Source organism: Thamnophis elegans, chromosome 13 (assembly GCF_009769535.1).
Source record: "Thamnophis elegans isolate rThaEle1 chromosome 13, rThaEle1.pri, whole genome shotgun sequence".
Lineage (NCBI taxonomy): Eukaryota > Metazoa > Chordata > Lepidosauria > Squamata > Colubridae > Thamnophis > Thamnophis elegans.
In genome coordinates, this window is record NC_045553.1 from 19,224,997 (window position 1) to 19,251,458 (window position 26,462).

A 26,462-nucleotide genomic window follows, 5' to 3' on the forward strand; every position below is an offset into this window, starting at 1 on the left:
GAAGAAGTAAAAAGTCATTGAAGTTTTAGAGGATTTCTAGCACTTTGAAGTGGTCATTCTTCGATATCAGAACATCTTTCTGTGCCCATATATGTGAATTTTCGCCAAGTGTCAGACAGTGACCAGGTGCAGATAAACAGTTCTTTGAGAATCCGAAGACAATGAATACACCAGTGAGGAAGGAGATTTCAAGCTTTATTGAGTACTCTTAGCAGGTAAATTAAATACAGGAAAACATAGGGTAACAAGAATTCAAATTAATCATTTCAGTTGTGGAACAAAATGAAAGAACAGCATCGTCTTCTAGGGAAACACAGGGGAAAAGACAATTGCTTCATATCTGTACTTGCAGGATGAGATCCAAAAGTAGAGAATCTCTGTAGCACCAGGCTAAAATGTGGAGTCTTTGGTGCTCTCTGAGCTTGGTTCTTTGCTCGCAGGCATTTCACTCCTGAGACCATTGATCATTATCAGTGTTTGGGGGTTTGCTTCAGCTTTATATAAAATACAAGTAATTCTCAGTTTACAATCATTCATTTAGTGACCATTCAAAGTTACAGTGGCATTGGAAAAAGCGACTTGGGGGTGGTCCTCTGCTCTCACAACTTTTGCAGCTTCCCTATTTGTGGTTGGTGAAAGTCTTCTTGCCACCACGTCCTACCATTCCAAGCCAGTCTTGCTCTGCATCTGTATTATTCAAATAGATTTTCAGTTTGTGACCACGAGGGGGTGGTGCAACCACACAAAAAAGAAAAAGTCAAGGAAACAACGGGTCCACTAATGAGACAAGACGGCAAGGAAATAAAGGGCAGTATAGAGAAAGCGGAGCTGCTTAATTCATTCTTTGCATTTGTCTTCACGCACAAAGATAATATATCTCAACCTACCAAAAACATAAATGTAAAAAACAGAGTAGGAATACAAATTAAAATAGGCAAGAAAATAAGAGAACTCCTGTCTGGTCTAGATAAGTACTCACAGGCACTAGATAGATTACAGCCCAAGGTTCTGAAAGAGGAGGCAGGCATGATCTCGGGACCCCTGAACCAGGGACATGCAGTCAGGGGAGGCAGGGCCCCTCACCACTGTCATGATGAAAAGAAAAAAAATTAAAAGGAAAAAGGCTGAGGTAGTTGCTGCCAGAGTCACAGTGGATGACTCTGCTTAGTGCTTAACTGCAGGAGGAGGCGAGAGAACCACGTGCCTCCTTTACTTTATCTTTATGATCACTTGAGCAGAGTTAAGCAAGGGTTAAAAGGCGAAACATTCCTTATGCAAAGGAGGCACGTGGTTCTCTCGCCTCCTCCTGTTCTGGCAGCAGCAGCTTTTGCCTTTTTCTTTTTACATTTTTTACATTTTCATCATGGCAGACAAGAGGAGAGTTGAAATCCTCTGTGACACAGCTGGAAAAGATATGTGGGTCGGACGGAGGGAGGAATTCAAAATTATAGTAATTTGTAAGTAATTTTTTTATTGTAATTTGTGTGTATGTGTGTGTGTGTGTGTTTCACTCAAACAAACACACTCTCAATTTTCATTTTCATTTTCTACAATTTTTTTATTTTCATTTTCATACACTCACATGTATACTGTACATAGCCAACGCCATACAGCATTAAACAATAATTGCATCAATTCCTCTTGTCAACAATGCCCCAGAAAATAGAAACCCAATATAACTCTTCCACTCTCCATACACCTCTTTCTTCCATCACCCTTCAACTTTCTATCTTCCCTCCATCATCCCCCTCTACCCTACTTCCCCTCCCCCTTTACCACTCCTCTCTCCACATCCACTCCCCCCTTCCTTCTCACCTTTCCCTCCCACCCTCTCTCCCATCCCTCTCTGCCCTTCTTTCTTCTTTCCCACTCCTCCCACCCTCTCCGCTCCTTGGTGTATTTCCACTTCATGCCAATATACTTAGCCTATCCTATTTTTAAAGAGAAGTTAAAAAAAGAACAGTATACATGTGAAGTCATATTACATTGAGATCTAACACCTCTTGTCTAACCTAATATATATCCGTCCCTCCCCCCTCCCCCCACATTCTCCCCCCCCGACTTCCCAGAACCCGTACATGGAATAGATTTTTAACAAACACAGTCTAAAATATATTGAGATGAAAAGAATAAGAAATTAATAACATCTCTACATTGAGCTTAGCTCCTTCTTGCTAAGCTAGCTTTAAACAACTTAAATCATTCCTGGTCTTAAGCATAGGCTTTCTGGAATTTCTTAGTCCTGTATTTATTTTGTATATAATCAATCCATTTTTTCCAGTCTCGTTTATATCTCTCATTTGAGTGGTCTTTAAGATATGCAGATATTTTAGCCATTTCGACTAAATTTGTGACTTTCAATGTCCATTCTTGAATTGTAGGAAAGTCTTCCTTCTTCCAGTATTGCGCCACCAACAGTCTTGCTGCCGTTATTAAGTGCAAAATCAAGTTAATCTCTACCGCTGTAAAGTCAGTACTTATACCTAACAAAAATAACTGAGGAGTAAACTTTATCCTTCTTTTAAAAATATTTTGCGTAATCCACCATATTTTTATCCAAAATGCCTTAACCTTTTGGCAAGTCTACCATATATGGAAATATGTAGCATCGAGAGAACCACATCTCCAACATTTGGGTTGTAAATTCGGATACATAGAAGCCAACTTTTTAGGATCTAAATGCCATCTATAGAACATCTTGTAAAAATTTTCTCTCAGGTTTTGAGCTTGTGTAAATTTCACATTTCTTACCCAAATTCTTTCCCATGTATCCAACATTATCAGTTCTTCAATATTTTGAGCCCACTCTACCATACAATCTTTAACTAATTCTGTTTCCGAATCCATCTGTATTAATACATTATATATCCTCTTTATATGCATTAAACTTTGGTCTCTTATTTGTTTAAATAGATTATCCTCAACTTGGATAAAACCAATTTTTTTATCTATTTTCCACCTGGCCTGTAATTGCCCATACTGGAACCATGTTTGAACTGCCTTCTCCTCTTTCAATACCTCTAAGGATTTTAGTTGTAGTGCCCCCCTTTCCAAGATGAGGAGCTGTCTATAAGTAGTTCTATCCTGTTTTTGTGCTATATTCATATTTTCAATTGCATGTCTAGGAATTGCCCACATGGGTATCTTGTCATTTAGTTTATGTTGATATTTTTTCCAGACTCGCAGTAAAGCATTTCTTAAAATATGACTTTTAAAGTTTTTGTCCAGTTTTTTGTTGAATAACAGGTAAGGGTGCCAACCATATACCAGATCATATCCCTCAATATTCAATATCCTATCATTGGTTAAGTCGATCCAATCACTAATTACGGATAATACCACTGCATCGTAATATAGTTTTAGGTTGGGTAGTTTCAAGCCTCCTCTCTTGCGTGCATCTTGCATTATTTTCAGCTTTACCCTCGGCTTCTTTCCTGCCCATACAAATTTATTGATACCCTTCTGCCATTCTAAAAGATTCACATCTTTTTTGAGTATTGGTAACATTTGGAAAAGAAATAAAAAATTTGGTAAGATGTTCATTTTCACTGCCGCTATTCTTCCCAGCAAAGATAAGTGCAATTTCTCCCATTTTTTCATCTCTATCTGTATGCTATGCCAGAGTGGTTCATAATTATACTTATATAATTTCCCATTTGAGGTTGAAATATTAACTCCAAGATATTTGACCTTTTTGACTACCTCACATCCTAACATTCCTCCTAATTCTTCCTTTTGTTTAGTATTCATATTTATAGCTAATATTTTTGTTTTCCCTAAGTTTATTTTAAAACCACACACCTGACCATATTGATTAATCATATTCATTAAAACCATACTGGATTCCTGCGATTGTTCCAATATTATGACCAAATCATCCGCAAAAGCACGCACTCTGTATTCTTGCTGCCTAATCTTAATTCCTTTTAGACCATCCAAGCCCCGTATTTTATTCAACACTTCCAAAGTTATAATAAACAATAGTGGGGACAAAGGACAGCCCTGTTTTGTACCTTTTCCAATTTGAAAAGAGTCTGTTAAACTTCCATTGACTATGATATGAGCTGTTTGCTGTTGGTATATTGCTTTAATTGACTGTAAAAAACTGTCTCCTATCTGCATTTTTTGCAGTATCTTCAAAAGAAATTGCCAATTAACTCGATCAAAGGCTTTCTCAGCATCCAAAAATATGAACGCAGCAGGAATTTGATTGTTCTTTCCCAAGTATTCTAATGTATTAATAACTAATCTAACATTACCTTTCATTTGTCTCCCTTGTATAAAACCTGTTTGGTCAGCGTGTACCAATTGTTGAATAACCAGCATTAACCTATTTGCTAATATTTGAGAAGTATCTTGATCATCTTTGTGTATCAAAGATATAAAAGCTGTCTTCCAAGATGGAGGCACCTTACCTTCCGTTTGAATCTTATTAAATAATTCTCTAAGAGGTTCTACCATTTCTAACTCTAAATTTTTATAGTAAGCCGCTGTCAAGCCATCCATGCCTGGTGCCTTCCCTGACTTTAATTGCTTAATTACCTGTAAAATTTCCCCGGAGGTTATTGGTTGATTCAATTTTTGCCTGTGCTCTTCTTTAACTAAGGGTATTTTCCCTTTATCTAAATATTTGTCTATATCTAAATCATTAATTTTATCCCCCTTATACAACTCTGTAAAAAATTCCCGAAATGCCTTTTGAATCTCCTCCTGTTGAAACACTTTCTTTCCTCTATAGGTCAATTTAGATATATTTCGAGATTTCCTTTTTTTCCTAATCTGATAAGCTAGGTTTATTTGCGTTGCAGAAAGTATTGTGTTTTGTGTATAACAAACTAGTAGATACCTGGTCAGAGATCAACATGTCAAATTGAGATTTTAATATGGCAATTGCTTCCTTGACCTTTGTATCGCCTGGATTCAATGTTAACTCCAGCTCTTTCCTCTTAATTTCCTCTTCCAATTCTATTCGTTTTACCCCTTGTTTATGTCTATGTGCTATATTTATCAGTACTCCTCTCATATATGCTTTGCTTGCATCCCATACGAATTCCATAGGTGTACCCTTATTCATATTAAAAACAAAGTATTCGGTTAGCAATTTTTTACAATCATTGATATACTTTTCGTATCTAAATAAGTTTTCATTCAATCTCCAAGATCTTCTTGCGTGTACCACCCCTCCCAATTCCATCCAAACTGGATTATGATCCGAAAGGACCCTAGCCGCAATCTTTGTCTTCTTCACCCTAGAAAGCAAATCATTGGTGATTAGTATGAAATCAATCCTAGAAAAGGATAGATGTCTATCAGAAAAGAAGGTAAAATCATATTCCTCTGCATTTCTTTTTCGCCAGATATCTCTCAGTTCAAAGTCATCCATCATGTCAAAAAAGGATTTAGGTAGCTTTGCTCGCATCTTAGTATTTGGGCGAGAAATCTTCTTATCTCTCTTGGTATCTATAACGCCATTCCAGTCACCCAATAGTATACAAGACCTATAATCCACTGTACTAATTTAGCATGAAGATTTCTGTAGAATCCGTCTTGCTGTTGATTAGGAGCATAAATTCCCAAAAGCAATGTCTTTTTCCCTTCTAGGATTAGATCTAACGCAATGTATCTTCCATAGGGATCTGCTTCAATTAATTCAGGTTTCATATCTTTTCTTAAGTATACAACTATACCATTTTTCTTTTCCATAGCAGAAGCTACAAAATGTTGACCAAGTCTTGGGTAATCAGATATTTTTGATCGGTTGATTTAATATGAGTTTCTTGCAAACAAATTGTGTCATTCTTAAACTGTTTAAGATAGTGAAATATTTTCTTTCTCTTCTGTGGAGAATTCAGTTCATTGACATTCCATGTTAAAATCTTAGTTGTCATCTTTGGTTACCTGAAGCTTTTTTAGAGCCTCCTGCATGGCCTGTTTAACCTTTGACCTAGCTCCTCCCACTGCTTCTGGACTTGTTGCTGTAGCTCCTTGATCGATGGCCAGTGATTGTTGAGGTTGTTGCCTTTTAGCTTGTTTCTCCATTCGTCTGGTAATCATACGGCTAGGTCTTTGTTCTATAACACCTTGCGCTTCTAGCAGAGAGGGGTGATCCATCTTATCTGGTAGTTGTGTGGTTTGCTGTCTGTCTTGTCCTTCTTGTGGTCTTTCTCCGGGTCCAGATGGTGCAGGATGTCCAGCCTTCAAAATATTATAGTAAAAATCTCGGGCTTTCCATACGGAGTTGAGACGATATCTTTGCCTATCAAATGTAAGTATAATGCCGAATGGTGTGTCCTATCTGTACTGTATCTGACGTTTTCTAAGTTCTTCAACTGAAAAAGCATAATCTCTCCTGGCTCTTAGCATTTGAGGTGGTATCTCTTTCAAAACAGTCAGGTCTTGACCCCCAATTTGGAGCTTAGTGTTATAAGACTCTTGTAAAATCGTGTTTCTGAGCTCTCATGTAGTGAAATATATAACAATGTCTCGAGGGAGCTACTTCTGCTTTGCCACCCAAGAGTTAACGCGGTAAACCTTGTCGATTTGCCAGTCAAACTTAGCCCCCGGTCTTCCCAGCAGACAATCAAAAGCTTCTGAAAGAATCTGTTTCAGGTTCTCCTGTTTTTCTTCACGCAACCCCCATACTCTTAATGCCAGTTCCATTTGCCTGTACTGTATCATAATAATTTCTTTTTCAGCATTTTCAACTTTTTGTTGCACCACCTCTGTTTTCGATGTCAAGTTGATATTGGCTTCATTAAGATCCTCTAGACTATCTTCAATTCCGGAAACATGTTCTGTCAGTACAGTTACAAGCCCCAGCATATCATCTCTAATTTTAGCAACCCTGGCATCAATTTTATCATACAAGTCCTCTTTAAGTTCTTTTATCTCCTCTTTTATCTCCTCTTTAAAGTCTTTAAGTTTGTCTTCCACTTTAGTTGTCTGAGTGTTGAGAGCCTCATTTAATTCCCTCAAGAAGAATTCTTTCGTTAGCAAATCTCCAGTAGGGGGCATAGAGAGCGGAGGCTACGACTTTGTGCTAGGTATTGGCGATGTGCTTCTGGGGGCTGAGGGAGGGGGTTTCAAATTAGGATTTGGTTTTGAGGCCATTCCAAGTTTTCTCTTCAAGCAATTAGTAAAACTCTACTGGCCCACTGTAGAGCTATGGAAAAAGGTACTAAATCTCCCCCTTTATTTTGAAGTTTTTGAGGCTCAGTAGGACTTTGCAAAAGGTTTCAGAAAATAAGCATTGTAACGAGACAGTTCAGTATACTCATCGCCATTTTAAGTGTCTCTAAATTAGCAGAATTAATGGAAGAAAGAGAGTCTTGTAAAAGTGAAACTAATTAGTAAAACTCTGCTGGCCGGCTGTGAGGCAGAGTAATAAATCACTCCCTTCCTTTGAAGTTTTAAAGCTCTGTAGAATTTAACAAGGAGATTAAGAAAATAATCATTGTTACGGAAGAATTCAACAGGCTGGTCGCCATTTTAAATGCCTCTTTAAGTAGATAGATTAACGGAAGAGGGTCTTGTAAAAAATGAAGCTAGGATTTGGATAAACAATTAAAGTTCTCGCATACAGACTCAGCTCGTGTTAAAATCAAATAGTTCAAGCCTTGTTCTGAGTGGGAGGATGCTTACTTCGTACTGCACAAGGCAGTTGGAGATGCCCAGCACGGATACTGTTCTGCCTTCGGCTGGCCCCCCTCTCTCCGCAGACACAGAAGCTGCAAAGATCAAAAGGCATTTGCACAGCAGAACTAATCTTCTTCCCTTCTTGCCCGAAGAGTTAAGATACCTGTCAGACGTCTGATAGACGATCGTCTAAACAGATAACATGACCAGGAACTCGGGAGCTGATATGTTAAGCTGCTTCCATCAGTAAGCCCCGCCCAGGAAGCCCCCCGCCCAGGAAGCCCCAAACTCACTCTCAATTTGAGAAAGAGCTTGTTTGAGAAGAGAGGGAAGGGGGAGAGGCAGGGAGGGCAGCCTTGTTTGAGAAGAGAGGAGCAGCCCGCCAGCAGAGGCCGATCTTTTACCTGCCTCTGCTGGCGGGCTGGCGCTTTCTTTCTTTTGCCTGCTGTGCTCTCCTTCCCTTTCTCCTCTCCCCCCCATCGGGAACCCCATCCTGCTCCCCTCTCCCTTTCCTCCTCCTCCTCTCCCCTTTCTCCGCCGGCTGCCGCCTCACCCCCCGCCTCCTCCGTCCTCATCGCTGTGTCCAACAGTGGCGTCTCGTGTCTATGGCGGACATAAACGTGAGACGCCTCTGTTGGGGATAGTGGCGGGGACGCTGCTTCTCACCACCGCCACACTCTTGCCTCACCAACCGTAAACCCCACCGCACGTCACTGCCCTGAACCACATCTTTCAAAGATCCTGGAGCACCGGGGGACTTCCAGAGGACTTGAAAAGAGCTGCTGTGGTTCCCAATTTCCAAGAAGGAAGAAAAACAGATCCAGGGGACTACAGAACGATCAGCCTGGCATCAGTTGTTTTTCAGCAGAGGTTGTGTTCAAGGTGGCCCCATGGGCTTATCCAAGACGAGGCCTTCCTGCAGTGGTGCCTTAGGCAGGAAAGTCTTCCCCAAATGAGTCCAGTCAGCTCTCTCCTAAGTCTGAGGTTGGCTGGCAGGTTTCCATCAGTCTCAGGTACGTCTCTTCACTTTGGGCGCCTCCAAGACGCTGCCATTCTCTTGAGAAGATTTTGGGGCACTGTTTGCCTTGGCCTTCTTCTTCCTGGAGTTGAGGAGGAGGGGCTTCCTCCTAAGGTAGGACAGGTGGTCCTCGACTTTCAACCATTCACTTAGTGATTGTTTGAAGTTCCAGTTGCACAGAACAAAATGCCTAATGACCGTTTCTCACACTTATAACCATTGCAGCATCCCTGTGCTCACCTGATCACAATTCAACTGCTTGGCAATTCGTTCATATTTATGACGGTTGTAGTGTCCCGGGGTCACATGTTCCCCTTTTGCGACCTTCAAACAAGCAAACTGAAGGGGGAAGCCAGATTCACTTAACAGCCATGTTACTCACTTAACAACTGCTGTGACTCACTTTGCAACTGTGGCAAGGAAGGGCATAAAACAGGACAAAATTACTTAACTGTTTTGCTCAGCAACATAAATGTTGGATTCATTTTTTTTAAATTTGATTTGATTTATTTGGTTTGTATGCTGCCCTATTCCCGAGAGACTCAGTTGTTGTTATATGTTGAAGACTACTAGAACAGAGCATCTCCTGGTTTCTTGTCTGGTGCTTTAACCATTTCACCGCCTTCACCTCTCTTGATGCACTCAGGACGATTCCCACACGTGTGATGACAAGAACTGTGACCCACGAGGGTGTCTATCCACTTATTGATAAGCCTTTGTGGATGCAAAAGATACTGTGTTTGCTGCCAAAGATGAACACAACTCCACATCCAATCACTTGTTTATTTAATCAATCAACCGATCAGTCAATCGATCAATCAGTCACTACACTCCCAAGGTATCCTGATTACAAATACGGGCTTACAAACATCATGAAAAATAGAAGCAAAGAATATATATACATAGCAAAATTAAAAAGCAGGATGACTAGAAAAGAACAAGATTCCACAAGTGCTTCTGCACCTTGTTCAACAGGGGCCTTTTTTCAAAACGAGGAAATGCCATCTGCACAGGGCATTTCTTCATCAGTACAGAACTCTTTTTCAGGCACTCTGCTCAACTTCAGTGAAGGTAACAACACGCTTTGTCCTCCGACACCAGTTCATTGTGGATCCACTGACTAAGCTGCATCTGATTGGTTACATAAACATTAATTTTCAAAGGGGCAAAAAATGTGGGATTGCCAGATCTGTATATGTTTTGCAATTTTTTAAATGAGAAAATAAGATTTCTTTTATTTTGGAAATCCATATATATCTTTACCTATCATCTTTGCTTTTCACGGTCATCAGAATTTTTTGATAGTGATATTAGTACTGTAGACTGTAAAATAGAAAGAACTGAAAATGTCTGCACTACAAGGTTCTTGACTGTTTGGGTTTTTGTAGTGAAGAAACTGCTTTAAAGTCATTAAGAGACTTTTTTAGGGAAATTAAAGCATTAATTAAGTTTGAAGCAAGTGTAAAATTTGGACCATCTACTAGGTAATATGTAGGAAAATGCAGGGGCAATATTTTAACCATCTGGTGTACAAAATACCCGGGATTCTTTTTTTCTACTAAAGTTCTAAAATCTAAAAACTATAAAATAAAAAAGCTGCTACATTTCAACTTTTTAAAAAAATAATAATAAATATATATTAAAAGTTCAGAGTCCCAAAACTGGAAAAACCTATTTGAATTTTAAACTCAACCTAGTATGCAAAAACAATTACTGAGTGGTTGTGTATATTTCAGAAGGCAAAGCACGCTATATGACACCCGCCTATCTCTTTTCTTAACAGTCCTCGCCCTCCAGAACAGGCACCGCAAGCGACCAAAGGGCTTCATATTTTGCTGTGGCTGGTGGCGGCCTCAACCTCGCTCTCATTCTCTTTGTCACAGACTGGGATGTAGCCACCTTCTCGAGGCAAGCACCAGCACCAGCCGGCCCCTGTGAGGTCGAGAATGGCAAAATTGAAGTCACTCCAGTCCAGTTGCTTGAAGTCCACAGTGTCCATCTGGGAATGGATCTCATTGAGCTTCTGCCAATGCAGCCAGGCCATTGCCAAGCCGAAGACCTGCAAGAAGAAAAGGGAGACAGGACCCCTTAGAATGGGGCCACCTGGCCCTCTGGGTTGGTTGCCTGCGATGCAGTGAGCAAGAGAGCCAGTCCTGTAGCTAAAGAGTGAAAAAATCAAGGGACAGGATGAGCCCTCCACTGTGGGGAGAGACCCTGCACCATGGGTGGCTGTGAGGTGAAAATCCTTCTGCTCTTCAAACGCTTCCAGCCCTGATATGCCTGAGGCGTCAGGGCCGACCCTGCAGGCCGCGTGTGCATGAACAAAATAAGGAAAGAATGCCAGCTCTGGATCCTTTAAAAATGCGACTGCTGAAAGAAAACTGTGGGGAACAACAGAAATTTGGCATCTGCCCAGCTTGTTCCTATTCTGAATGTCCCTACAGCTTCCTTTGCAGGAACCCCAGCCGGACCGGATTGTCCAGGGATCCCAATAAAGGAGAAAGATGGCAACTGGAGAGAAAACAGCAATTATCCTGGTTCACTTTGGGGCCAACAAACGCAGCTACTCTGGATGCGTAATGGATCCTGATTCCTTCTTATTAGAACAAGTGGGGGCTTGTGGAGCATTTAAAAACCTCAAGATCGGCACCATGATGGAAAGGTTGCAAGCACCATTCCCAGGGCTGGGATCTTCCCCCAGCGGGCGGACGGACACTCTGGGCTCTTTCCCTTGCAGCAAAGCCTCCTGATGTGCTAAAGAGACCTCTTTTGTGCCACTTTTTCATGGGCAAAAACACAAGATCCCCCAAACAACAGTCAGAGAACAAAGTGGGTCTTTACCTGAGGAAGGAGCAAAGAGCAAACAATGGCCAGAGTGGCTTCAAAATTGTCTTTGAACCAAAAGCTCACTGCGTGGATGCAACCGCGAACATGGATGGTGTTCACCAGCTCTAGTCGCTACAAAAAGAATAAATCTCTGATTAAGGACATGACCGTGTCTCATCCCGTCACAAGTCATTGGCCTTTAGAACTCCAGTCATACATTTGGCTATTACCTTTGACTGATGGAAACTTTAAAGAATGACTGAGATCCAGCTGGTGCCCCCACATTTACCCAAGATACTGGTTTCCATAACACCAACCAAGTTAGTAGTTGGCCAGGCTAATCTTTATCGGAGGATGTGACTAAGTATGTTGGGTAAACCGAGCTGCTTGGTGAGTTTACGCAGTGCTAAGGGGCCAATTCAGTGACCAGATCATGCCATTGTGAGAATCCACCACATAATTCGAGGAGGCTTTTTCCAGAGGACTCCTGGCCTGGCCATTCACACAACTCTCACGGGAATCTGCTCTCAGCCATTTTGAGCAGAATGGCTTTAAAGACCCAGTCTCTTCTTTGGGGTGCAGTGGCCAGGAGTGTGCCCCAAATTCCTCTGGCGCTCGCTAAGATTGTAGCCAAGAGCCCAGATACACTGGCATTCTCGCCTGCAGTCTTGCCCCTAATCAGGTTCATCTGAAATCTGCAGATTTCCCAAATGGGTCTAATCTTGTTTACTCTTTTCAATTTAGCAGAATGATGGAAAGATGTAAAATAAAGGAGTCCAGGGTAGCTGAACACAAGGACAACTCTAAAAAGTCTGAGCAGAAGAGAGTCAAATTCGGTCTGCTGGTTGGAGAATTCTGGGAACCAAAGTAGATGCTTCTTCAGTTTGCCCAGGACTGAAAAATTCAGCTCCAAGGTCTCCTGGGGAGAGGCAGCCAGGCAGCAGCTCAGGATGTTGGCTTGCTCCAGTCTAAGTCCCCTCCTCTGGTCACATGACCTCATCAGGCACACTGCGCACCAGTCACTCCTGCTTACCGACCGCCTTATTCAGTGACCATTTGAAGTTCTAATGGGGTTGAAGAGGTAACTGCTCCTTGCATCGACAGTCACGTGATCGCCAATTGTACCTTTGACAACTGGTTTGTGACAAGCAGAGTCTTTCTCGGAGACGGAAGCCCTGGTCACTTGGAGTCTATAGTGGGGCTGTGGTGGGGCCGGGCAATGGAGCTGCTGGTCCCAACTGGGATCTCTGAGCGAGGACCATCTGTATTAAGCACGCCTAACTTCCAACGGCACACGTGCCTCCCATCACACGCACACACGCTGTAGCGCACTCGCGAGGAAAAGAGCAGAACACACACACACTAGGGTGATGTAGCTTGCTACCCGGAAGAGAAGATGGGTGACTTCAGTGGAAAGTGGCTAGGAAGCATTCCGGAGGCCTTCTGTGTTTTGGGGTATAGAAACGCTGCAAGGGTTTGTAGCGAGGCCAAGTTAGGTTAGTTCTTCTGCTGACCATCTCTGTAAAGTCACCAAAATGGCTTCTCCCCTTGTGAGGTTCATTGGAAACCATGTCAGAAAGGCCAATTGCAGAGTCAGCTGCAAGTTTCATTTCTTTCTCTGAACATGTGTTTAGCCTGTCAGGCTGCTCACATCCCGTATTGAAATACGGCACTTAATAAAAGAGGGATGACATTTTACTTTTGCATTGGACTATTAACTGAATTATTTCTGAGTGATCTGGAGCTGGATGTTAAATGAAAAATTAAGCAGATTTGTTATTTGTTTATTTATTGCATTTTGTATCCCTCAAAGCAGTGAGCATACAACACTCTTTCCTCCTCCTATTTTCACCACAATGACAACCCTGTGACGTGGATGGGGCCAAGAGGGAGGAGGACTTGGCAGGGGGAGTGAGGCCTCTTCTGCAGGGGGTTGGCTGCTCAAAAGACCCGCCACTGGGCTGAATCTTGCCCGAGGGCCGCCGTCTCTCGGCCCTTCGACTTTGGGATTCCCACCCACAGGGGCTGCTGTGAGTGAAGGTTGCCTGGCCAAGCTGGGGCAGCCCTCCTCCACGGGGAATCCAGCAGCAACACACACACCCCAAAGCTCCTGTTTGTTTGCTTGCTTGCTTGTTTATGTTTACACTATGCTTCTTAGCCACTTATCTCCCTCCCTGCCCCGCTGCCGCTCGGCATTCAACTCAGCCCGGTGACTGTCAATTGGCTACCTCTTGGTTTAGTGTTCGGTATCCACACAGAGTGTTGATGACTTCTCCTGGTGCCTGTGAAGACAAGAAGAAGGGTAGCCAATGTAGCAAAGTTCAGGTGGTGACATTTAAGACACCGGGAAGAAGAAGAGTAAAGCCGGCCATTTGGTTGCCTTTGGTGGTTCTCGCACGGAACAACTGCCTTCTGCATCTAAACAGCCATCCGTCCATATTCACAACACAGCCTTGCATTTGCTTTGCTAAGATTTCTCTGTCCTGAAGTCACTTCTGACTGCTTGAAATAAGAGCTGCCCTCAGGAAAGCCTAGCGGGTCCCTCGCTTGCACCAAGAGCTCTGCTGTTTCCCGGGCTGAATCCCCCCAGAAGGGGGATTGAAAACACCTACCTGCTTCCTGATGGCCAAGATAATTTTAGTGGCCGGTCTGGCATGAAAGACTTCAGAGTGGAAACATTTTTCACCTACAGTTACCCACCAGGTTTCTTCTATTAAGCCTCAGAATAGGTCATTGGCTTCACAGAAATGCCATTTCCAAATCTGACAAAATGAAATCTGATTTTTAAATATTTCATGGAAATGTTAATCTATACATTATCCCATCTCTCATACTGCTATCGCACACTGCTATTCATAACTAAATTAACAATATTTCCATTTTCAAAAACAGACCTATTAAGAGAAATGGGTGCAGATTTCATTTTGCTCAAAACACAACCAGAGCTTTGCAGATTAGCACTTTCAATTTGACAAAATACGCATTTGGGGATTGTGCTTTGCTGTATTAAGAATAAGTTGCCTCGTTTTGCTGATCATTCTCTTGCAAGTATTATGGGCAGTGGGGCTGAAGGTTCAACCCTCTTTCCTGCTAACATCTCTCTGATGTTCTATATAACCAACAGATGGATTGGCAACTGGATGACCAGCCTGACATCAATACCTGTGAAAATCCTGAAGAAGCTAAGCAAGAGGAGAAGTTGTGAGCACCTAGAAGCAAACAAGACAATTGCTAGAAGCCATCTAGTATGGCCAGTCTAGAGAAAAGAAGGACTTGGGGGGGAGAGAGTGATAGCAGACTCCCAGTATTTGAGAGGCTGCCACAGAGGAGGGGGTCAACTTATTTTCCAAACCACCAGAGGGCAGGACAAGAAACAATGGAACTATTCAAGGACAGAAGCAACCTGGAGCTAATGCGAAACTTCCTAACAGTGAGGACAATTAGTCAGTAGAACAGTTTGCCTTCGGAAGTTGTCCTTCGTCATTGGAGGTTTTTAAGAAGAGATTGGACAGTCACTTGTCTGAAATGATATGGGATCTCCTGCTTGAGCAGGAGGCTGGACAAGAAGACTTCCAAAGTTCTTTCCAACTCTATTCTGATTCTGACTTCAGACCAAGAATCCATGACTGCATTTTTCCATAGCACATCTGACTTAACCAAATATACAAAGATTGAAACATTCAGGATTATGGATCCCTGCTTAACTATATACTTCCAATTTGAGGGACATATTTACAAACAAATTAAAGGGACACCTATGGGATTGTCACTTTCAGGACTTATAGCAGAGGTCATCATGCAATGGCTAGAAGCCATAGTACTTCCACAAAAAAATATGGATTAGATATGTAGATGACCCCTTCACCATAAGAAAAAAGGACCAATTAAAGAACACCAAGAGAACCATCAATAACATTTTTAAAGGAATCCAGTTTACTATAAAGGAAGGAAACAACAACTTCCTGGACATCCTGATCAGCAGAGACCACAATGTTAAACTAGAAATGCAAGTCTACAGAAAAACCACCCATACTAACCAGGTGCTCCACTACCAAAGCAACGACCTAACTTCCCACAAGAGAAGCTGCTTAAGAACTTTATTTAGATGAGCCCAAACACACTGCAGCAACTGGAACAGCAGAAAAAGGAAATTGAGCACCTGTACAACATGTTCCATGGTTAAGTCCCTGACCACTCGACCAAATACAGCACAATTAACACAAACCCTAAAATAAATTACATTGCCATAAATCAGGAATATTTCAGAAACTACCTACAGACTCCTACAACCACATGGAATCAGCATAGCACACAAGCCAATGGAAGCAGAGGTGGAATTCAGCAGGTTCTGACCAGTTCTGAAGAACCGGTAGCAGAAATTTTGAGTAGTTCGGAGAACTGGTAAACACCACCTCTGGCTGGCCCCACCCCAATCTATTCTCTGCCTCCCAAGTCCCAGCTGATCAGGAGGAAATGAGGATTTTGCAGTATCCTTCCCCTGCCACGCCCAAGCCATGTCCATGCCATGCCCACCAAGCCATGCCACACCCATCAAGCCACGCCCACAGAACCAGTAGCAAAAAATGTTGAATCCCACCACTGAACTGAAGCCCTTCAAAGCATCCTAAGCAGACCAAAAGAGCCAACAACCACAGAAGAAAAAACTGCAACATTTTAGAAGTTTAGAGACACGACACATCTTCTCCCCTCATCTCTGTAGCAGCCCTTCAATAGCAATAGCAATAGCAGTTAAGACTTATATACCGCTTCATAGGGCTTTCAGCCCTCTCTAAGCCGTTTACAGAGTCAGCATATCGCCCCCAACAATCTGGGTCCTCATTTCACCCACCTCGGAAGGATGGAAGGCTGAGTCAACCTTGAGGCGGTGAGATTAGAACCGCTGAACTGCAGATAACAGTCAGCTGAAGTGGCCTGCAGTACTGCACCCTAACCACTGCGCCACCTCGGCTCTTCAAGGCAGCTAACATGCCACCCCTACTCCATCTCTTCTCTAAGCTCTTAACTGTTCATCCTACAATTTAGCCTGCAGCCTTCTAATCAACTTTGTTGCCCCTCTCTGCATTCTTTCTAGAATTTCAGCATCTTTTTTGTATCATTGTACAGAACTGAAATCAGTTTTCCAAGTGTGCCCACACTAGTGCACTTCCCCTGACCTTGATGCTACCTCTCTGTTGATGCAGTCTGGGATGGCATTGGCATTTTTGCTAGCTGCAACACAAATAAGCACTTTCTTTTGCAGGATTCAAAATCCAGCCTTCTCTAAACCTGGGCACCTTACAGATCTATGTCCTTTAAACTCTTCCAGTAAAAGCTGAACTTCTGTGTCTGTGGAAGGTGCACTCGGGGAGGGAGCCTGTGGTAACTGAACCTAAGGTGTGGCCTGAAAAGAAGCATGTCAAAAAACCTGCTGCCCTTGGAACAGAAGGAGACGGTGGCCCTGCCATGAAGCAGCCCAAAGGGATACCAGTGCATGGTGCCTCAAGCCACCCTCCTCCCTTCTGGAAGACCCCCTTGCAAGCCTCTTCCCCCTCACCTTCCTGATGCAGCAGGTATAGGGCACCCCACAGGCCAGAGGGCCACTGCCGTTGCATGAGTGGTATGGATTCAAATGCCAATCCCTGAATTCATCACCTCCGCAGCAGGAAAACTACAAGGCAAAGTGGAGAGCTGAGTGCAACACTTCCTCTTCAATCATAAAAAGTAAAATGATAGGGCAATTCCAGGATGTTCCAGGACAGAGGCCTTCGTAGCCTTCCAAGAGACTGGGCTGCTCTAAGCACGTGAGGCTATTTCTCTGAAGAGATCTATGGCCACTTAGTGAAACTGAAGGAAAACATGGGCTCCAGCCACGGCTGCTTGGGCCAGGGAAAGAGGGAACCATGCTCATCTCTGCTTGACAGGCAATGCTTCCTTCTATCCTATAAATGTCTGGGCTGCTCCCCGGGGTTCTTCTAATGAGTCAAGGGTTAGTGAGTGGAACAGGATCTTCCAATGGCTGAACCTTTCACATTTTCCTGCTGAAATACCAAGGGACAGAAATGGGAGGCCACTTTCAACAGAACCATCAGCAGACTGGAATGAATTTGTTTTGGGCAAAAGTTTGTCAGAGGCCAGAGCAGTCTAGTTGAGATTTTGGCAAGATCACTCAAAAGTCACCTCCCTCTGGGAGTTGGGTGAAATAGCAAAGTGGCAGAATACACCTGAACAGCCACAGCAATTCCTATTGAACCCATGGCAGAAGGTGAATCTTTTGTTCATTCCTCTTCAAATTCAAACTTCCCTGCTGGCCACTGTCAAATAGGGAACATTTCTAGCAGGAGTTTTCTTCAAAAAAGCCATAACGGAGATAAAAACCCAGACAAGGACACAAGCACTCTGGACTAAGAAAGAACACTTGCACTTTCTACCCATCAGTGTCTCTGCAGATCAGTCAAATTTTTTCTTTTGTCACCCAGCACCTTATTAGATTGGGAAAGTGAGGAATTTACATTTTGCAAGGAAAGAAGTCAATTTGGGTGAAACTGATGTGTAGCTGCTAGCTAAAAACTGATTGTTACAGCTCGGACTGTGGCCTCAACTTATGGCCAACTGCCAGCAGTTACTTATAAGTATGATGAACTACAATGGCTCCTGGACCATGGATATGGAAAGAGCTTAGTTATAATTTTAAGGAAAAGTTTTATTATTAGGAATCAATCAAGTATATTTGATCCTGGACAGACCAGAGACAATGACCGTAATGGTTAAGGTTGAAAATGAAACTGAAGCTATTGCAGACTTTCTGTGAGTAAAGCATATTCATGGATTGTTAACAGAGGTTTTGAAGTAAGTTTTTGTTGTTGGGCTTTCCTGTTAACTGTTAATAGGTCAAATTGTTTGGGTAAATAGAGTTGTAGACGCTTATATATTGTAGGCCTGTTTTGGAAAGGGGGGGGAAGTACTAATGCTGTAATATGTTTAGCAGTATTCAATTAAGGGGGGGCAATATATGTATATGTTCTTTTTTAAATTAATGCACTTATTTTTGTTTTTGTCCTTAGTTTTGTTCAGTTTTTGGTTGTTTTTTGTGAATTTGTAGTTTAACTCTTGAATAAAAAAATATAAAAAATGAAAACTAAACTAAAATAAATAATAAAATGCATAAACTTTGTGAAGTACAGCTCATTTTGTTAGATGCATCAAGCATCACAAAGGTATTTATGCCTTTTAATAAAACCTGGTAGACTAAAAAGGTCCTCCTGATTTTTGTCTATTATGGACCAACATGGTTCTCCTGCAGCGTCTGCTATGAGAAGCAAAGGTCCCTGAAGAACTATGGGGAGTCCTGGGGATATTCCTCAGTTCAGAGGTTATTCCCCAAGAATTCTGTTTTGCCCTTCATCTTTGGTGTTACCAGCTGAGGAAATTCTCCTGTTTGCCACCCAGAGTCCCAGATGAATGAGAGAATCCAACAAAGGGGAATATTTTTATCTCAGGGTTGAAATGAGGGATTCCTGGTGCTCTCTGGGCTTGGTTGACTTCCAGCAGATCTTTCATTGCCCAAACAAGGTAACATTATCAGTGCCAGAATGGGAGAATCTATCCCAGATTGCACATGGATTCTTTAGCAGAATAAGACATTCTGGATCAGTCTAGCCATCTAACCTTTCTCCATGAACATTTTTGTTATAACAAATTCACAGTTGAGCCAAAAATATAGCGTTACCTTTTGCTGAACATAGTCCAAAATATTTTTGAAATCCAAGTCGTCATAATAGTGTCTAATTCCATCCTGAATGCTGGAATGGAACACGGCATTCATCTGCAAGAAAGAGAGCCCCAGGCATGAGAGGAGTCTTCCTCAGACCCCTGAAGAGGTCACGCAGGTTGGAGGTCATTTGCAAGGCCAGCAGCCTTCATCTTTGTGGACAGCATGGGCTAAATAATTAGAAGCACCATTTACTTCTCAAGGAAGATCTTCTGACACTGTCCTGGTTTGTTTCTGTTGAAATTCTAGCATCACAGAGTCACAGAATCACAGGGTTGGAAGCACCAAAGATCGTCAGTAATTATTGTGAGGGTAAAGTCATCTGCTTGACTCTTTCATAGAGGGCCACATAGTGACCAGAACCCACTGGGGGAATCGGGTCCCTTCCTGCCCCAGACCAGCTTTGAGTCTGTGTGCTGAGGAGCAAGGGAGGGGAGAGAGCCCAGCAGGAAGCAGGGAAGACCTCCGGTGAAAGGATTAAGCTCAGGGGTTGCGGTGGCCTCTGCTGCAGCCACTCTGAACAGGGTTTCAGCAAAATGGGAGGTGGTAGTTAGGGAGAAATGCAGCTTCCCCCTCCATCCGGGGCTCTGGCCAGACTCAGAACGGGGCTCCTTCTCTCCTGAGCAGAAAGGGGCCCCAAAGAGTCCGCCCAAGACCTCCTGTCCAGAGGCCTCCGCTTCAGGCAGGTTCAGGGCAAAAGAATGAGCCGAAATGTCAGGTCCTGACACTATTTGGCACTCCTGGAATTCCACCCGTATCCTTCCTTCTTCTCACCAGCGGCATGAGGATGAAGAGCAGGTCAGTGTCCCCACAGGGCTGAGACATAGTTGGGACCTGTATGTGTGGGCTCCATAGGCCAACGGGACCAAAAGTGGGAGGGAAGACGGGTGAGATCCCTCCTGCAGCAGGAGCCCTGCAGCGCTCAGGCCTAGCCCCTCCACCGGAGACTGTGAGGCGGATTGGGGCCGGGCTTCTGCTCCTGCTAAGAAAGGGGGAGGGACTGCTGCCTGTGTATGTTTGAGGGTATGTCTGTGTGTGCATGAGCGTTAAGAGAGACAGTGTATTTATATGGGGGAATGCAGGAAAAAACAAAAAGGTGGCAGGGGAGAAAGAAGGAAAGCAGGAAAGCTAAAAAAGAAATCAGTTTGTGGGTTGCAGGGGGCAGTGGGCAGCCACAATTCAGACAGGGCTGAGGAGTGTGGCAGAACCTGGCCACCCCCAAAAATGGCAGAATTGGGTGGCAGCTGATGAAGGTCTTACCCAGGCCAGCCAAAGACAGAGATACCAAATTCGCTACAAAGACTAGGCAGCTAGAAAGTCAGGAAAACAACAACATCTGCAAAACCAGCCCAAGTTAGGAGGGTCAAAGGAAGGGTCTAGAGCAGTGGTTCCCAAACTTGGCAACTTTAAGACTTGTGGACTTCAACTCCCAGAATTCTCCAGCTAGCTCTTCTGGCTGGAGAACCCTGGGAGTTGAAGTCCACAAGTCTTAAAGTTGCCAAGTTTGGGAACTACTGGTCTAGAGTGACTGGATGTCAGGCTGGGTAATTTCCCCATAGCTCACAGCTGGAGGTCAGTCCAGGACAGGGAGAGGCAAGTCAAACCTGACTGCCAGAAAAAAAGAAGAGGAAGAGGAGTTTATCAAACCTCAGGAAACCACAGATAAGGAATCTCTAAGAAGATGCAGAACACCTACAGAAATTTCTAGAACCTGCTAGACACCCTGAAATAGTTATAGCTCCCATCAGAGGGCAATATTTGGGGGAAAGAAGCAGAAGCCTTTAAACTAAACAATGGGGACAAAAATTGATACAGAACATTTTTGTCCCCAGTAATCTAAAGTAAATAGGGTTATCAATGCATGTAACATAGATATTTGTGCAGGTAAGAATATCAACCTTGCTGTCAAGCAAAATCAAGCTTTTAAAAGGGAGTGCCATACCATTTGCACTAATCAAACAGGTGGTAAGGAAGCAGGGGACAAGCACAAGTTCTGCAGAAAGTAAATGCAGAGCCAGGACTCAAATATCTTCACACCAATGCACATAGTATGAGGAATGAACAGGGTGAATTAAAAATTCAAATAAATGAGGGCAAATAGTGTTGCCATTATGGAAACTTAGTGGGATGAAATCTACAAATGGAGCTTACAGTTAGAGGGATTTAAATTATTTAAAAGAAACAGACCAAATAAAAGAGGAGATGGAATTGCATTATATATAAGAGGGGAAAAAAACTACAGAAATAGAGCACAACAATGATGAAAAATATCTTGAATGCATTTGGGTCAATGCATAAAAGGGGGAAAATGACATTGCCATAGATGTATATTAGGCCACTCAACCAGAGGAAATAGATGAACTTTTTGCTAGTTAACTAAGGTATGTAGGAAGCACATCACAATAGTAATGTTTAACTACCCTGACACCAACTGGGAGACAAACTCTGAACCAAGTGGATGGTCAAACAGATTCCTGACAAACCTAGCAGACAACTTTGTCTCCCAAAAAGTAGAGAAAGAAACTAGGGTATCAGTCCTATTGGATTTAATTCTCACTAACAGAGATACCAGTAACAGTAATAGAGTTGGAAGGGACCTTGGTGAAATGATAGATGTTGAAACTACAGGAACCTTTTATTTAAGGGGGGGGGATCGTGCAATATTGCAATGCAACATTATACAAGCACAAGCAATAGAACAAAGTCAAACTAAAGTGTTGGAATTTAAGAGAACTAATTTCAATAAACTTAGAGATAATTCTGGAAGTATTCCATGGATGAGAATCTTCAAGGGGAAAACAACTCAAGACACTTGGGAAATTTTGAAAAGTGAGATTATAAAAGCCCAGTCTAGCACAATGCTAATGTAAAAGAAAAATAACAGCTCTCAAAAGAAGCCAGCGTGGCTGCATAAAGAACTATCTGATAAATTGAAAGACAAAAAGGACAAAGTGGAAAGAGGGCACATAACTAAAGCAGAATATCATCAAATAGCCCAAGCCTCCAAAGGTGAAGTGAGGAAAGCTAAGGCTCAAAATGAACTAATGCTTGCAACAAAGGTCAAACATAACTGAAAAAGAGAGCCTCTTTCAACATATAAAAAACAAGAAAAAAGTCAAGGAAATGATTGATCCATTAGTGGGAGAAAGTGGCAAGAGAGTGACAGGCAACCAGGAGAAAGCAGAACTGTTTAACTCATTTTTTGCATTCGTGTTTACACAAGTCCAACCTATCTTTGAAATATATGGTTCAGTGGTTCAGAGATCACATCTGCCAGCTCCTTCAGGATTCTGGGATGTAATCCATCTGGTCCTGGCAATTTGAACTCATCTAGAATGGAGAATAGCAATAGCAATAGCAATAGCAGTTAGATTTATATACCGCTTCATAGGGCTTTCAGCCCTCTCTAAGTGGTTTACAGAGTCAGCAAATTGCCCCCACAGTCTGGGTCCTCATTTCACCCATCTCGGAAGGATGGAAGGTTGAGTCAACCTTGAGCCGGTAAGATTAGAACCACTGAACTGCAGATAACAGTCAGCTGAAGTGGCCTGCAGTACTGCACCCTAACCACTGCACCACCTCAGCTCTTAACGAGAAGTACCGATAAGAGATAAGAGAAGTATTCTCTTATCATTTTCCTGCCTCTTTTGACTTGTATTCCTGATATGTCTTTTATGGTTTTGTTGCCGTTGAACTGTTTTTTCCCTTTTGTGTAAAGGCAGATGCAAAGAATGAATGATTCCTCCCTCTTTCCAATTCATAAGCTCTCATGGGCAAAGAGTCTCCAGTCATGGGAGGGACTGACATACAGAGCTTACCTGCTTCTCGAATATAATTTCCACCATTAATAGCAGCAACTCAACGATGAAGATGGCCAGGAGGACCCAGAAGAACTAGGCAAAAGAGACAAAAGGGGGGGGGGCAGAGAAACCAAGGGTCATTAAAACAGGAACGTGTGTGCTCATTTTTTAGCAATGCTGGATCATTAGGTAGAACAATGTTGGTCACCTTCCTAAAATGCAAGCAAGATAAAGAAAGAACTTTTTTCTCCATCCAATGAGTGGGAGGTGCTGCAGAAAAAATGTAGGGCAAAGCCTTTTTGATAATTTCACCTAGTTTAAGAGCATCAGCTGCTGGATTCAGAGGATTTCTTCTTTTTTCCCTTTGAGAAGTGGACTCCATAAACTTTCAGACAAATGGTCTTGAAATGGAAGAACATGTATGAAACAGAAATCAACCCCCCGACCCCCAAAAAACATGTGCTTTAATGTCAGGCTTGAAAGACCAGGTCCACACATGAAGATTCAATTAAACTGATTTGTCGCTAAAGCCCATGCACAGAAATCTTCTCAACCAATGGCCGATACAATTAGATAAGGGTCAACAGCACTCAGAGGGGTTGGACTTACTTTTGTTTCTGGCTTCATCCCCCCCTCAGGCTCTGCCATTCTTTTTTAAGTTTTTTATTTTATTTTAATTGAACAAAAACACAAAGAAAGAATCATCCTTCATTACATCTTGTAGAAAGCGTGTCGATTGGTTACAGATAACTTTCGTGCATTTCTTCCACAGTCATTACTTATAGTTCATATTAGATTATATACTTTAAATCAAAAATCTTTGCATATCTTACTATCAATGTACCACAATTCTTATTTGACTACAATTATATGAACATGCTTTAACCTCAAATCATTCATACTTAAAGACACAACCACATAATGGCATTCATTAGCTATTTCTAAAAATCCTCCAATAACATTACATCTTTATGATTTCTTTTTTTTTGTTTAAATTTTTATTTCCATTTTCATTTTCATAACACATACTCACATGAATACTATGCATAGCCCATATCATATAGTATTAAATAATAATTACATCAGTTCCTCTTGTCAACAATGCCCCCCCAAAATAGAAACCCATTATAGCTCTTCTGCTCTCCATACACCTCTTTCTTCTACCATCCTCCAACTTTCTATCTTCCCTCCATCATCCTTTTCTACTCTACTTTCCCTCCCTTTCTGCTGCTCCTCTCTCTACAATCCACTCCTCCTTATCCTTCTCATCTTCCCCCCTTACCCTCTCTCCTATCGTTCTCTTCCCATCTTTCTTCTTTCCCACTCTTCCTCTCCTTGGTGTATTTCCGCTACATGTCAATAAGCTTAGCCTATCCTATTTTTAAAGAAAAAGTAGTAATAATAATTGTAATGAGAATATAAAATAAAGGAAAAAAAACAGTATACATGTGGAGTCAAATTACATTGAAATCTAACATATCTCATCTAACCTGATATATATCCCTCCCCCCCACCCTCCCCCACAACCCCCCACAACCTCCCCCCCCCTGACTTCCCAGAATCCATACACGGCATAGTTTTTTAACAAACACAGTCTAAGATATATTGAAAAAAAAAGAATAAGAAATTAATAACATCTTTACATTGAACCTAGCTCCTCCTTGCTAAACTAACTTTAAACAATTTAAATCATTCCTGATCTTAAGCATAGGCTATCTGGAATTTCTTAGTACATGTATATATGACTAAGCTGTATTCATTATCATTTCATTATTGTTATTATAGCTAATTATTTGTTAATGAATAAACATTTAATAGCAATCTAAAACAATCTAAGTTACTAAATTCCTACTTATTGATCACCAAAATCAATTAATTTTTTATTATCAACTTTCATTGTCAATCTGTATCTTTCCAGTAACAAAACTATCTTATCTCTCTTGCCAATGGTGGTGTCAGTCTTCTTTTTATCTCCTTTATAAGGTTTTTATAGACTTCTCTCCGCACTTTGTTGCTTGAAGGATCTCTCAGGTAATCTCGTTGCCCTCCAACTACTACTAAAATGAGTTTGTCTTTGGTTGTCAATATTGCTTCTGAAAAACATTCTCTTCTTAAGTCCATCATCACCATTTTTTTTCTTCTGTATCTTGGAATTTGTGGTAGAACTCCAATTCATCAAATTCCCTTTTCCATATCCCCTTCTTTCCACTTTCACCCACATTTGCTTCATTAATAAATTCATCAGTTACCTTGACCCATTCCAGTCCGGCTTCAGGCCTGGTTACAGCACAGAAACCGCTTTGGTCGCATTGACCGATGATCTCTGGAGAGCCAGGGATGGAGGCCATGCCTCCATCTTGGTTCTCCTTGACCTCTCGGCGGCTTTCGATACCATCGACCATGGTATCCTTCTGCGACGACTGCGGGAGGTGGGGGTGGGAGGCACTGTTTTGCAGTGGTTCTCCTCCTACCTCTCAGACAGGTCGCAGTCGGTGTTGATTGGGGGGCAGAGATCGACCCCTAGGCCCCTAACATATGGGGTGCCGCAGGGGTCGGTCCTGTCCCCCCTACTATTTAACATCTACATGAAACCATTGGGCGAGATCATTCGGAGGCACGGGATAAGATACCACCAATACGCGGACGATACGCAGTTGTATTTGTCCGCCCCGTGCCAACTCAGTGAAGCGGTGGACGTGATGAACCGGGGTCTTGAAGCCGTTAGGGACTGGATGAGGACTAACAAGCTTGTACTCAACCCAGAGAAGACCGAGTGGCTGTTGTGTTTCCCTCCCAATAATTTGGCTAGTGTTCCATCACTCAGGCTGGGGGGGCCAAATATTATACCCCTCAGACAGGGTTCGCAACTTGGGAGTCCTCCTGGACCCACAGCTGACTTTCGATAACCATCTGTCGGCTGTGACCAGGGGGGCATTTGCCCAGGTTCGCCTGGTGCGCCAGTTGCGACCCTACCTGAACCGGGAGGCTCTCACAACAGTCACTCGTGCCCTTGTGACCTCTAGGCTGGAATACTGCAACGTGCTCTACATGGGGCTGCCCTTGAAGAGCATCCGGCGACTTCAGCTAGTCCAGAATGCGGCCGCGCAAGTGATTGTGGGTGCTCCTCGGTTCGCCCATATAACACCTATCCTCCGCGAGCTGCGCTGGCTACCTGTTGATCTCCGGGTGCGCTTCAAGGTGCTACTTACCACCCATAAAGCCCTTCATGGTAGTGGATCTGGGTACTTGAGAGACCGCCTCCTGCCAATTACCTCCTCGCGACTGATTAGATCACACAGATTAGGCCTCCTCCGAGTTCCATCTGCCAGCCAGTGCCGACTGGCAACTACGCGGAGGAGAGCCTTTTCAGTAGTAGCTCCGACCCTTTGGAACGACCTCCCCGTGAAGATTCGTA

The 26,462-nt window shown here is 42.7% G+C and overlaps 1 protein-coding gene across 2 annotated transcripts in view; it reads right to left on the reverse strand.

Moving 5' to 3' along the window:
- Window positions 1–9,422: 9,422 nt before the first annotated feature.
- Window positions 9,423–26,462, reverse strand: part of LOC116517054 (tetraspanin-15-like) — a 65,683-nt gene continuing 48,643 nt past the window's right edge. Inside the window, exons 3-8 of one of the 2 annotated variants that reach the window (XM_032229821.1) lie at window positions 23,066–23,140; window positions 19,206–19,301; window positions 17,034–17,147; window positions 13,708–13,761; window positions 11,495–11,611; window positions 9,423–10,712 (exon numbers count right to left, since the gene is read on the reverse strand). In XM_032229821.1, the coding sequence (XP_032085712.1) occupies window positions 10,479–10,712; window positions 11,495–11,611; window positions 13,708–13,761; window positions 17,034–17,147; window positions 19,206–19,301; window positions 23,066–23,140 (690 nt within the window). In that variant the 3' untranslated portion in view covers window positions 9,423–10,478. The remainder of the gene's footprint in view (window positions 10,713–11,494; window positions 11,612–13,707; window positions 13,762–17,033; window positions 17,148–19,205; window positions 19,302–23,065; window positions 23,141–26,462) is intronic. The other variant, XM_032229823.1, reaches the window with a different exon arrangement.